Source organism: Martes martes (genome assembly GCF_963455335.1).
Source record: "Martes martes genome assembly, chromosome: 8".
NCBI lineage: Eukaryota > Metazoa > Chordata > Mammalia > Carnivora > Mustelidae > Martes > Martes martes.
The window spans coordinates 80,607,054-80,622,154 of NC_137895.1; the positions used below are offsets into that span (position 1 = coordinate 80,607,054).

Genomic DNA, 15,101 nt, shown 5'->3' on the forward strand with positions numbered 1-15,101 from the left:
AAAGTGGTCTATCAATAAAAGATTATTCCTTTAGGGAGTTCAGATTATACCAAACAATTTCCTATATTTTTGTTAATTTGAAGAAATGTCTTACAAACTGATTTCAGAGTTCATTAGCATCAACTATCAATTTCAGTAATTATATGTGATATGCAACTATATGAATGACTCATGCAGAATTATTTTCCTATTCTTGGTGTTGTGCCAAAGGCTTGGCAAGCAACACCGCCAATTATTTTAAGGGGTTTGGGAATCAGGAAGAAGCTTCCTCGACATAATGCACTATTGGATTGACACAGAATAATCCCTGGCAACAGTTTTGCACTGAAGAGAAAAAGTTAGCAAATGAGTAACTTCTGAAGACACTCTCTGAAATGGAATGCCAAGGTGGTCCTAACATAACGAATAGTGGAATGTCAAGAAGGAAGATACAGTCAAAACATTAAAAGCTCTTACAATTTTCATTTTAGAATTAAGACATGTAGCCAAGAACCATTCTGAAAAACATAATGGCCAACCTAATTTTTGACAACTTTTATAGACTATATGTACTGACAAGAGACCAAATAAAGGGGAAGTACTAAAATTTCACTAAGAATCTATAGGGAATGAGGGACATGGAATGGATGGAGATGAAGATAAAATTTTTAAAATAAATATGGTAAATATTGAGTCAACAAGAAATACAAAGTGGGCCAATATACTTTCAAATATTTCAGATCCTTTATATTTAAACGGTGGACAAGACATCCAGTCATAAAATTCAATGTGCTCCCAAATGGCTTTTGTCATCACCCAACTTGCCATTGCTAATGTCCTCAGTGTCATCCATTAAGTTCCATGCAAAGGACATCTTTCAGTCTTCCTCTCTCTTGCTCTCTAATAAGCATTCCCCTTTCTTCTTGAAATCCTTTCTCTTGATTTCTGTAACATTGCCTTCTTTTCTTTCCTCCTACATTCTAGCCATGGCTTTGCTGTCTCCATCACATCATCCTTTCTATAAAATGCTCAAACCCTGGAGATTTTAAACCTCTCTAGGTAATCTCTTCCAGTTCTTCAACTAACATGTACATGCTCAAGAATCCCAAATTTACGTACAACCTAAACTTCTATGAATTCCACATCCAAGTATATTCAGCTGACTCCTCAACTGTTATGTCCCATAGGTACCACAACCCAAAATGATGATCTTCCCACCTGGTCTGTTTCCTAAGTAAGCAGCACTGCCATCTGCCTATTGCTCAGGCCAGAAACCTGAGTATCCACCTTGAAGCCTCTTTCTTTATCATCTCCTATCACCAATTAATCAGCAGGAATGGTTTTACCTCATGAATGTGTCCACATCTCCATCACCACTTTCAGTGTAAGCTACCACTGTCTCCCATCCCCTGGCTTCCCACATTCAGTTTTATCTTCCATTCAGCCTGAAGCTGATTTATTTAGAACACAAATGTTATCATGACACTCTTCTGCTTAAAACTTCCATTGCCTACCCCCTTGTACTTAACATGAAACCCTTACTTAGGCCTTACTGTGCCCTTCAAGGTCCTGCTGCCCTTCATCCATCCATCAGGCACCTCTCCCTTTGCACTCTGCCTTCTACCCATTCTTACACAGTGTTTCTCTCCAGCTGGAGGCCTGAAGGCATGCTAAGTCCTCCATTAGGAAATTCCCTCCTTTCCCATCTTTACCTCTATGCCTAGCTGATGTTTATTTAATCTTCAGATTTCCAAAGAAACCTCTATTTTCTTCAAGCACTACCACCTATCCAGATCAGCCCCTGTTAACATATTTCTCTTAAGGGCACTTGCCTCATGTGCAATTAAATACTCTTTGGTGTAATGGCCCGTTTGTTATCTTTCTTGCCTGAGACACAGTATGAGTCATGTATATCTTATTTACTGCTTCACCTCTAGCGTAGCCTTAAAAAAGTGGCATTTAATAAATGTTTTCTAAATGAACAAATGAACTCCAACATTTACCAGTGCTATTTTAACCCTTATCAAGTAAACTGTGGTAAAAATCAATAGACGCAATGATGGTCATATCATTAAAATAGCCCCACAGATTCAGTAAACAAAATTTGCATGACTTACAAATTATCACTTGCTTATTTTTATATATGACTACAGGTCTAATTTCTTAGAGGGCCAGAACTCTACAAGACCAGCTGACAGACAACATGTGTAATTGCATAATTTTTTAAAAATGTTGCTTCTAAGAAGTCAAACATCCTTAGAGTTAACAATAACAACAGAATGAAAAGGAAAACCAAATTTGATCAGAATAGTGGGAAAAAAACCTCTTAACATGAATAACAAAAGATATAATATTAGAAGTCCTCATTATGAAAAATTCATGATCTCAATAATATACTAACCAGTTTTTCCATCATTTTCTTTACTTTTGAAGATTTTATCTTTAAATGACAAAGAAGTAACATAAAGAAGAATTTATATACCAGTACGATCCATTCAGAATGGAAAGTAGCTGCCAATTTGCGCTACACATTTACAGGTGAAAACAGTGATACAGACCTATTTTTAATAGACTGCATTGAAAAGTTATTTAACCTAAATCTCTGGCCTCTTTTCCTTTTCTTCTTTTTCCTTTTTTTTCAAAATTTTATTTATGTATTTGACAGAGAGAGAGAGAGAAAGAGAAGGAGCACAAGCAAGGGGAGTGACAGGCAAAGGGAGAAGCAGGCTCCCCACTGAGCAGGGAGCCCGATGCAGGACTGGATCCCAGGACCCAGGGATCATGACCTGAGCCCGGGGCAGACGCGTAACCGACTGAGTCACCCAGGTGCCCAGCCTCATTTCTTGATTTTTTTTTTTCTGTCTCAATAAATAGCAACACCATCCATGCATTGTTCAAACTCCAAAACTTGACCCCCTCCCTCTTGATCTCTCTTCAGTTCTCTTCCACAATAAACTGTCTGCAAGTTGTTCACTCTATTTTCAAAAAAATACCAAGAACATACTTCCTCTTCCCCTCCTTTATCATTTCCTTAATCCACATCACTGGCATCTTCACCTAGACTACTGCAATAGCCTTCCAGCTGGTCCTCCTATGTCTGCTTATGTTCTCTCCGCTGTATTGAATCCCATAATCTACAATTTTGTTAATATAAAGCACTGCACCCTAACTATCCTTTTCAACACAAGTGTTATCACTCCCCTGAAATCCTCATGAGCCTCTCTACATTACCTGGCCCTTACTTAATTCTTTAATTGCATCTTAACTGATTCATCTGCTCCATCACATTATCCTTTCAGTTTCTAGAACATCCAAGCTAGTTCCCACGTAGGGTCTTTCTGCTTGCTATCCCTTCTCTTTGGAATGCTCTGTTCCAGATCTTTCTGTGGTGTTTCCTGGTCATCAAGTCAACTGTCAACCCTCCCCCCTTATGCCTCATAGATTTTCCCTGATCCCCTGACCATTTCATCTAAATTAATCCCTAGTCAACCTCTATCACATCATCTTGTTTCATTTTCTTCCTATTATATATTACCTGAAACTGCCTTCTTTATTTCTATGGCTACCCTCGCATTCTCTGTTTTCCCCTTAGAGTGTGAACTCCTGAGCACAGAAACCCATTCACCATTCACTATCCAGTACCCAGAAAAGTGCTGCATACACAATAGGTGCTTACTAAATTTTTATCGTATGAGTAAATATACTTAACAACAACCAAAGAAGTGGCTCCAGATGAAAATAATGATCATAAAATTAAGATTCAAAAAGAGGTATCACATGAGTTTATATCATGTAGTTTCATATTACACACTTTGACAATATCAGTGGAGCTTACTACATGTTAGAGATCTCAATTATTATAATGAAAAATACATTATTAAATAAGTTTAAATCATTTGTTATATAAAACCTTTCAAAATGAGGAATTTTAAATAAATCTGCCTTATAAATGGGGAAGAAAAGACATGTCCTTCTTTCAGTAAAAATATGGTCTCTTTAGGACTGAATCAGAAACATTTAATGAAATACTTTGGAAAAAATGGTCAATTTTTTAAAATAAATACTGACTTTTAAGGCAGAGAAAAATCTATTGAAAGCTAAGAGAAATAAGAGAAATTGGTTTCCCTAGGGCCAATAAATCATTGTGTAGCTAAACAGAGGCTGCCAAGCTTGTACCTTGGAGGTTTTCTGTCTCCAAGGACCAATGGCACATTCTCGACATTTAAGAAAGGTAAGTCTAGAACCCTCCATATGTCCAAACACGACAGTCAGTGTTCTTACTTGCAAGACCCACTAGCTAAAAACATAATTAATGAGAATCATTCAAATCTGTGCCTCTGGGAAATAATAAATTACTACATCTCATGGACTTCCAAGGTCTTCATGAATAGTATTTGTGAATGTCAAAGGCCCCTCACAGTATTGGACTGTTTTCCATGAGGGGATAAATTACCTTGAATATTAGTTAATATTCTAAAAAATAATTAGAAATCATTTACTCCACTGGAGTTATTTACTAAACAAATACTAAATACTAAATAACCACAGAGCATGAATACAACCACTGAGATTACTTACAGCAGCAAACAAAAATAGCGGTGGGTACTTTGTCTTCCTGTTAATTGATTGCTTTTGTTAGACAACATTGTCTGGAAAAATCTGACTACAATTCTAACTGCAAGCCACAGTAATCATGTCAATATGTGAACTATCTGAATATCTAATTATGAAAAAAAGAAGGCAATTTCACAGTGGAAGCATTATTTTAATTCAAGAAACCAGCCATATTAACTTATTAGTCTGACATATAGCAGATAGCTAAAAAACTTTAATTTGAAAGATAATTATTTTTAGCTGATTAATATGCTTCAAATTAAATTCACTGCTTTTAATGGGCCCATCAACTTGACAACCTGGGAAATTAATAAATTTTGCATGCAGTAATCCTAGGAAATTTATACAGCTGAGCTACACATCATTACAAGGATTACCTTCACAGTAGGCATTGTCCTCTCGAAGAGCCCTATAACCATCTCGACAGCTACAAACAGCCCTATCATTCAGATTTCTGCAGACAGAATTCTCCATGCAGTTATGCCTTTCCGAACAAAAGTCATAACCTACAAGAAAAAAGAAACTTATTAAGGTAAATGAAACTATGACAAAGCAAACAACTTTGCCGACGAAATACTCTCTTTGATTTAGAAGCTATTTTTCCTTAAATTATTTTTTAAATTGATATTTTCATTCAATGTTAGAGAACCACACGTTATATGTAATAAAAGTGTTTCTTCATGTTTAACTCAGTTGTTTCCTATTTCAAGTTAATTCTATGTCTTCTTTGTTTCTGACTTTATGTTTTCTAGTCCCTCATATTTGAAGTACAGTCCTCCAAACATCTGAAACAAAGATTCTTGGAGTCCAAAATGAAGATTTACAATATAAAACATAACCCAGTGAGAAAGTAATCTGAGAACCAGAGGTTGAACATTATTAATACCTACGAATAGTACAGATCAGGCCAGATAAAATACGGACATTGCATATTTAAGAAAGAAAAGAGCCTGATATCCTTTAAAAAAAAAAACTGTAAATGTGCTAAAAAATGAAAATTACATCACTTTAATTTAATTGTCTCTGGAAGTCTGCACAGCATCGGATGTCCACTCAAAAGAAGGAAAAAAATTATGAATAACAAAAATTTCAGATTCCAGAATCTTTATGAGAGGATGAAAAACTGGAACCTTTTATGAACGGGGGCACCAGTCATGTGTGATTCCTCAGGATCTCTTCTGCCTGTATGAATCCCTTGTTCAAAGTTCATCTAAGATGCTGAAATGAAAAGCTTAAACACTGGAATCCATATTGAATGGAAATTGGATGATTATATATCATTCAAACAATTTTCAAATTGCCTGATGCGTAAGTTATCTATCTAGTTTTACATCGTCTAATGAATTACAATTTCAGTCCATGTGTAAAAGAAAAAAGGGCTAGAGAAATGTATTTCATGTCACTCAGAATAAACTTATCTGCCTATAGCCAAGGAAAGACTTTCACTTCAGCAAAAGATAAAGATGAAATTTCTTACTTGTAAGCAAATTACCATAGAACGCTGTGATTTAGTGGAAGGGTGAACTGAGCAATACTGCGGCCGGCATGCACCGTCCTACAGCACGACAGTTGGTGTCTGTTCTAACTGGCTGGTGTCCATAATGACTCTTTTGAATATCACCCCAGAGTTAAAGCATATGCCCCATGAATTTGCAACTACCATGTATAGTAAGCAGTGGTATGGACAACTTAGTAAGCCTTAAGAGGGGTGATGCTCTCAAAATTCAACGATGGCATTAAATAGGACAAGAAAAAACAAAATGAATGAGTGACATCTATAAAGTAAAACAGAACAGAGGTGTATATGAAGGACAGAACAAACACAGTCAGTAATGGAAGTTAAATCACTCGACGACTCAGTTTTCTTAACACGATTCTTCACAGTCTACTTTCTCACATGTAAGGCCAAGTAAGTAAAAGATTCATTCTTAAGAAGAGGAAAAGTTCAAAATGTTTTCTCCAAAGTCCTTTCCTTCCTTTCCTCTTTAAGTAGCTAAGTTGAGACCATATTTCTTAAAATATATTCCATTGTCTTTTTATAATGCCTGGGAAAAAATCATTTTAGTAAAAAAGTCATCTTCATTTTCTACCCCAATAGCTCAGGACCTCACCAAGTTATATGAAAAGTCTCCAAAAAATCATTTCACATTTATTCTAAAACTAAACAAAGTTACTATAAAAACTGGCCCACTCCTTTAGATACACACAGAATCAAAAGATCGTGTTCTAATACATTACTAAATCTCTGTATAATTGCGCCTGCCATGTTTCAAACAATTCTCAGAGAGCTGTGACTAAGGCCAGGTACTGTCCTGAGGCAATTTTTATTTTTCTTTCATAAGTTTTTATTTTTCAAAACCAACTTTCAATTTTTCACTTTGCTGCATTTTCTCTTTTCTCATTTTTCAGACTTCACCCAAACTATGCTGTCGATGGCCTACATTCCACCTCTGTTTCGGTCCCTTTCCGGTTCTGCCTAAGTAATGCTCAGACCTCTTTTCTCAGCATCGAGTATCAGGCACACATTCACCATACAGTATCAATACCTGCGAGAATTTTCCAACTACAAGATAACGATGTGATCCTACTTTTACTGTTTTAGGTTCAGTGAGGGAGCGTTTTACTTTTTATCAGATGGGTTTTTTTAATCAACCCAGAGACTTGAAAGCTAAAAATTTTGTCAATCAAATTCTAATTTACTCTAAACAATGTCAGATAGCTATTTTGATTTATTTTCTCAACAAATAAGTTGACTGACTCTATTTGTTGTTTTACTGCTTGGATACAAAATGCCAGTGTCCAAAGACTAATGATTGACAGGGAGAAAATTTCAACTCGATTAAGGTGGGCTGTTTCCAATCTATCAGTAATAACTTTGAAAAGTCAGAGTATGAGTTGGATAGCACTATTACCTTCATACTTGTATTTCTAGTCATAGGTGCCTGGTTTTTAAAGTTGAAAGATCTGGATTTATATTCAATCTCTATTTACTTACTGGCTGTGTAAATTACTAGTTGCATAAGTTAATTAACCCTTCTAAGCCTTTAGGTTTTCTCATCTGTAAAATCAAGATAATATCTGCCTAACCAAAATGTAAAGTTCAAATGAGATCATCTATGTAAAAGCAGAATAGTATAGTATTTGTTAATAATTAAAGCAATCAGAGTATTACCAATAAGCCATAAACCAAACATGTTGAGGCCCCTGTCACAGAAGAAAAATCAAGTATTTGTTATAGACAGATGAATCTAATCTAACGCAATCTAATGCAATCTAGCCTTTGTTTCCCACTTTGGACTTTAACTGCAAGGATACCAAGTCTTCTGTTCTTTTTAGAAGCTTTTCAAATTTACATGAAGTTCTGTGTCTCTTGTTAACTATAGATCTTTCCATAAAATATCAATATGCATATCTGTACAACTAGGTGAATAGAAAAGGGTGGTTACAAAAGATTATGAGGAAGAACATTATGCATAAAGCTTATACATAATAATCAGGAGAAGAAGGGGTACCTGAATGGTTCACTCGGTTAAGTTTTTGACTTTTGATTTTGGCTCAGGTCATGATCTCAGGGTCCTGAGAGCAAGGCCTGCATGGGGCTTCACACTCAGCATGGGGTCTTCTCCTTCTTCCTCTGCTTCTCCCCCTACTCATGCTCGCTCTCTCCCTCTCCCTCTCACAAATAAATAAAAAAATCTTAAAAAGAATAATCAGGAGAAAGAGAATAAATAACTTTGAGGTAAATATTTGTTGGTTTTTGCCCACAAGCATCTATTCCTCATTTTTGTTGGGACGCGGGGGAGAAACAACCTAGTCATAGTCCAGATGAACCATTCACCCCTACTGTTAGCCCATGTCCTTAGAGGAACAGAGACTCTGCCCCACAGGATAATCAATGCATCCCATTGTCTTCGACATAAGAATTTTTTCAAGTCTGGGCATGTGATCCAGTTCAGGCCAATGAAGACGATTAAAATTCAATATGGGACTTTTGTTTAACTCCTGAGGAATACTGAACTTTTTTTTCACCTACCTGAGTATCATAATGATGCGAACATAAGAATATCAGAGGTCTAGCTGAAAATACGCAGAGCCTGAGAATAAAGCCACCTCTGAGGAGGCAAACTGAGATCCATCTAGGCAAAGGGGCAGGATTTGACAGCTGCACGAAGCTGCTTATAGGAGCCATATGTTCCATTTGTTGCTTACATCAGTTGGATTGAGTGTTTTATTACCCGCACCTAAAAGAATACTAACTTATTTAGGTATTATTCACAGGATGATGGATAATCCTGACTTTTCCCAAATTATGGTTCATGTGCATGGATGTACATTTTTTTAAAAAGTACTCATAGCAATGGATTTCTTTTAATGTGTATTAAAAATGATGAATCTGGAGCACCTGGGTGGCTCAGTCGCTAAGCATCTCTCTTTGGCTCAGGTCATGATCCCAGAGCCCTGGGATCGAGCTCTGCATTGGGCTCCCTGCTCAGTGGGAAGCCTGCTTCTCCCTCTCCCACTCCCCCTGCTTGTGTTCCTTCTCTCACTGTGTCTCTCTCTGTTAAATGAATAAAATCTTAAAAAAAAAATAAAAATAAAAATGATGCATCTAACAATGTCATTATTTTGTGGCTAGCATTATTTGGAATGAAACTAAGTTTTTTTTAAAAATGAGCAACTAACAGTGATATAAAAATTAAATAATGTTATAAGTAATACACAAATAACCAAAATCATGAAGGTATTAATGAATAATGTGGAAAACTATGGATTATCCAGAAGTTGAGAGAAAACAATCTATACCCACTGAACATTCTACATATAGATGTCAATTATAATTATGCTAATAATTATAGGACTGGATGAAATCGATGCTAAATTAAAGTGGGGCAGGGGCGCCTGGGTGGCTCAGTCAGTTAAGCGTCTGCCTTCTGCTCAGCGAGGAGTCTGCTTCTCCCTCTCCCTACTGGTCATGCTTTCTCTCTCCCTATTTTGCTTTCTCTCTCTCAAATAAATAAATAAAATATTTTAGAAAAATAAATTAATGCGGGGCATCCATGAATAGGACTTACTGGTATTATAAGCAGAGAAAGGGGTTGCATGGATGAGGACAAGGGAAGGGCTACAAATATGAAAACTCTATCATATAATTTCTGTATCTTTCTAAGTCAGAGTCCTCACTGTATCACTGAGTCTCTGTCATGTTGTAATTTGTTACAAGCTTCCTTGAAGGGGCTCTCAAACATGAACAAAGTGAAAAGCACACTCCTGCTACACGGCTTCTGAGCTACTATGACACAAGATAGCCAGCTGTAGATTACCTAGAAAATAGTCTTGGTTGGATTAGATTTGGTGCCTAGAGATTTGGGGCCTTATTTCGGTGCACAGCTTCGTTTCCAGCACTGGTTGAACCTCTGGTGGAAAAGTCAACACTTTCTTCTCACGCTCTGCCCTCGGGGAATATTTAATAACTGTTTTTGAAGAACTTACTTTTTCAGATACGAACATATCATCCTTAGCATTACGCAGACAGGCCTGGAAACTGGAGGCCAATTATATTACAAATGCATTTGTCACAACATAGATGTAGGTGTTAACTCAAAATTGAAGCCTCAAGAACTTGACTTTTTTTAGTTTAAACACCAGAATGCCAGGAAACTCATTTGTTTATTCTAGATATTTGAAATCAGAAATAAAGCAGTCTTGATTATAAATGGTGCTAAATGTTTCAAGAACAATTTGTCCAATTTCAGTTCCAGTATTATCTAAGCTGGTAGTTCTCAATCCGGACTATGTAAAAACTCTACAGAGAGTTTTTTGTTTGTTCATTTTGTTTTTCAATGGGGCTACCATGGCTCCATCTCCTAGCAATTCTACCAGAATCTTGGGGCAGGGGGTATAGGTGACAGTATATGTCATCACTGTATTCTGAGTGTGCTGTGTAAACACATTAATTCTTGAAACTACAAGCAATTTAAATATAAGACAATTTTTGTAGCTAGATTTTTCATTTCTTAACTTACTTTTTTGTTTTGTTTTTTTTTTTTTTTTAATATCTTAAGGCTCTTTTAAAAATAAATGGATGTTATCAAGGCTTCTCTTGATATCTGAAGGGCCCTCTCTCAGCTACTTACTCAAATCTTGTCTTGGCCAACCTTGTGTCCTTTCTATGATATTCACCTTGCTAATCTCTAATTAACTCCTGAACACTTCCAGGGGATTAAAGATGGCCGCAAATTTTCAACACTTCTATCACGTTGGGGTCTACTCCTCCCATTCCTCTCGAATGTAGGCTTGTTTACAACTCTTTTGACCAGAGCAATCTGGGAAAAGTGATGCTGTGTCAGTTCCAGACCTGGTCTTTCAGAGCCCCAAACCACCATTTAAGGAGTCTGGTCACCAACCTCATGGACAAGTCACAGGGAGAAGTCCTGAGATTCTGTGCAGGGGAGAGAGTTTCAGATGTATTCCACCTTCTTGTCACCCCTACTGAGATGCCTAGCTTATGAGGCCACCTTGAAACGTCTAGCCCAGTCCAGCTGAGTGACCCCACTTACCACTGTGCGGAGCAGAAGAATCACCTGTCTAAATTCCTGACACACAATATTGCAATATAAAATGAAACTGCTGTTTTAAACCACTGAGCTTGGGGTGCCTGGGTGGCTCAGTCATTAAGCATCTGACTTCAGCTCAGGTCTTGATCCCAGGGTCCTAGGATCGAGCCCCGCATCGGGCTCCTTGCTCAGCCCTCACCCACTCCCCCTGCTTGTGTTCCCTTTTAAATAAATAAATAAAATCTTAAAAAAATAAATAAATAACCACTGAGATTTATGACAGAGCGTCACGCAGCCATAGCTAACAAATCAAAGAATGGTCCCACTGGCCAGTAGCATCAGCATCACCACGAAGCTGATCAGACATGCAGGGTTTTTGGCTGGACCCCAGAACTAGTGACTTAGGATCTACATTTTAATAAGTTCCCTAGGTTATCAGTATGCACATTTAAACTTGAGAAGCACTGGGTTAGCCAAACTTTGGTTGCCAAAGGAACACTAGCTAAGCTACAGACTAAGTGCAGTTCCCAAATCAAATAAATGGAATGCGCATTCTTGATTCATATCCAATTCCACACATGCTCTATACAAGGCACTGGCTCGGGCACGGTGAACATGAAAACTAAGATGGCCTTTGTATCTGTCTGTTTGATATAATCCTTTTTAGCAATATTCCTTAGTTCCTTTCCTTTGAAAGCTCCTTGAAGGGCAGGCCAAGTCTTAAACCACTTTGAAATTCCCAAAGTACCTTTCACAGAACTGGGATTTTAAAACTCTTAATTGAATGGATGGAAGAAATAGCAAAAAAGAACAAAACAAAACTGCACCATCCTGTTAAAAATGGGAGGGGGGATCTTACGTCTACTTTTCATAGACTAGAATTAGATAGAATGTTCTACTTTTTATGAAGTTTCTTTTTCTTACTTTTTTTTTTCCATTTAAGCTCTCCTCTGCGCCTCCCTAAAGCCATTATTCAAACAAGTGTTAGTAGCTCATTTAGGGCAGTTTGTTACATAGAACCAACTACATCAGTTATGAGCATCTGTGACATCTCAGGTGCAACAGGAGGTGTTAAAGATATTGAGATGACTATAAAGACCTAACCCTGCTCCCACGGTGTCAAGTCCAATAAAGGAGACCGAGTCACAAACAATCATTTCAATAGAATACTGACAAGTCCTGACTTAAGATGATTTGACTTACAATTTTTCACCTTAACAACAAACAAAAGCTCTAGGCATTCAGTAGAAAACTGTACTTCGAATTTGGATCTCTTCTAGGACTAATGATAGGTAGTATAAGCCTCTCCTGAGGCTGGGCAGGGGCAGTGAACCACAGCTCCCAGAGGGTAAACAATTGGTACACTTACAACCACTCTGTACCCACACAACCCACTCTGTTGTTCACTCTCATTACAGCATCCCATAAATTACATGAGATAGTCAACAACTTATTATAAAATAGGTTTGGTGCTAGAGGACTTTGCTCAAGTGTAAGCTCATATACAGGCGGACCTCAGAGATACTGCGTGTTTAGTTCTAGGCTAACCACGATAGAGCAAAAATTGCAATTAAAAAAAGTCAAATAAATTTTTGGTTTCCTAGTGCATATAAAAGTTATGTTGTAGCCTATAGTCTAAAGCTATATTGTAGTCAATTAATTACACAATATAATTATGTTTTAAAAATGTACACACCTAAATTTAAGAATGCCTTGGTAAAAAGTACTAGCCATCAGCTGAGCTTTCAGTGAGTTGTAATCACTGATCACAGATCGCTGTAACCATTGTAACAATAATGACAAATTTTGAAATATTGTGAGGTTTTCCAAACACACACATGAAGAGAGCAGATGCTATTGGAAAATGGAGCCAATGGACTCGCTTGACACAGGGTTGCTGTGAACTTTCAATTTGTAAAAACACAGTATCTACAAAGCACAATAAAGCAAAGCATAATAAAATAAGGTATGCCTACAAGTATTCTGAGGACACTGATGGTAGACTAGGCTAAGCCATGACGTTTGATAGGTTAGATGTATTAAATGCATTTTTTTAAAAAGTTTTTATTTATTTATTTGACAGACAGAGATCACAGGTAGGCAGAGAGGCAGGCAGAAAGAGAGGAAGGGAAGCAGGCTCCATGCTAAGCAGAGAGCCTGATGCAGGGCTCGATCTCAGGGCCCTGGTATCACAACCTGAGCCGAAGGCACTTCAACCCACTGAGCCACCCAGGCGCCCCAGAGCCACCCAGGCGACCTTTAAATGCATTTTTGACTTAATGATATTTTCAGCTTATGGGGTTACAGAGACATAACCCCATCACAAATCTAGGAAGACATGTACAGAAAGGCACATATAGTCTTGTGATGGGTAGGGATCTTAAAGAGTTCCACATAATTAATCCTTTTGTTTAATGTTTCAATCTGTAATAAAATACAAAGTTTTAGAACCAACAGTGATGGGAAATTTACTGCCTCCTGAGGCAACCCACTGCATTTGTGAATGGCTCAAATTTTACTGTTTTCCTATATTGAACAAAAATCTAAGTCCCTTCTACTTATTAGTCCTAGGCCTATCATTACAGAGGAAACACAGAATAAGGGATGCATGGCTGATGGCCCCAGTCTTCTCAGGAGTACAGAAGCCTATGAGTAAAAGAGAGTAGAATTGAGAAGACAGGGATCTGAAAATCAAAATGAAAATTGTACAAAGTCAATTCCAAAACAAACGAAAGAGGAATGAAAGTCACAAACACACACACATACACACAGACAAAAGGAAAAAGAAACCAATAAGATAACTCAGCACTGCTGTGTCAATTTCTTCAGCAGAGTCATGCTGGCTCAGAACGAGCACACAGAGAGAACCTTACAGACCCAGGGCTTGACATACATAGCAAAAATGTATGGAAACATCTTGATTTTAATTCAAAAACTATAATAAATATTCTGTGACTAGCTACCCACATAGATAAGCATTTAAGAAAATACTGTTATTCTTTGGAAATAACTTGCTTATAAAAATTTTTATTTCGTGTCAGTTAAACTAGACTCCAACAATGACTCATGCACATAAATCTTACTTTACCAAAAAGTCTTACCTTTACACACTTTGCAACAGCTATGAGACAAGGTAATCTGATGAGATTCTGGACAATCCAAAGCCGGACAGCCTGAACTTTCAACCAGTTTCATGGTTTGGTCCTATTAGACAACAGAAAGTAAATCTTTCAAACCTCTGAATTAGGGTATACTAAGAAGTTCCTAGATCCAGCATCTGGGAAGGTTCTCCGTCCACAAGAGAAAAATTTTCTCCTGAGATCCTTTGCATAGGTTATAGGCTCATTCACAAAATGACATTAGATCATAACTGGAAAGTCTTTATAATGGACCAGCAGGGATTGGAGCATAACACATTGCAGCCATATAAATAATTTGCCAAACAATGAGGGAATCCTGAAAAATTCTTTTAGTTTTATAATGTATTTGTACATCAAGATGACAACTGTGGCACAATTATAGCTTGAATTAGATCAATGGCTCACTTTGAAAAAAACAACAGATAAAAACTGAGCCTTTTAAACATTCTCATTTCAAAATTTTCTAGACTATTATGAAGAGATTCTGATAAGGAATATTGGGGATCTCTCCCAAAACCCAAAAGGAAAAGAAGGCAGGATTTGGTTGGCTTCTATACTGTCAACCTCCTATTTCTTAAGAACAAGGGTCATTAACTAGAGCAGCATATAAGTAATAAAATGTTGGAACTTATAGGCTTCCATTTTAATACCACTCAAAAGCTTAAATTTTTAGGTCTCTTTTCTATTAAGGACTACTTTTATGGAAGAAGTACTAATTTCAACATTTCCATCTTCCTGGAGTATCTACAGAAAAGAGAATATAATGGTTTGAAGATGATCCTATCAACAAAGTGGCAGGACAATACAATCCTGT

At 37.1% G+C, this 15,101-nt stretch overlaps 1 protein-coding gene across 4 annotated transcripts in view; it reads right to left on the reverse strand.

The window, feature by feature from the left end:
• The window catches only part of NELL2 (neural EGFL like 2), a 400,524-nt gene that overhangs the window by 175,069 nt on the left and 210,354 nt on the right, over nucleotides 1–15,101 (reverse strand). For all 4 annotated transcript variants that reach the window (XM_080811935.1, XM_080811936.1, XM_080811937.1 and 1 more), the window contains exons 12-13: nucleotides 14,249–14,351; nucleotides 4,971–5,099 (exon numbers count right to left, since the gene is read on the reverse strand). In XM_080811935.1, the coding sequence (XP_080668061.1) occupies nucleotides 4,971–5,099; nucleotides 14,249–14,351 (232 nt within the window). The remainder of the gene's footprint in view (nucleotides 1–4,970; nucleotides 5,100–14,248; nucleotides 14,352–15,101) is intronic.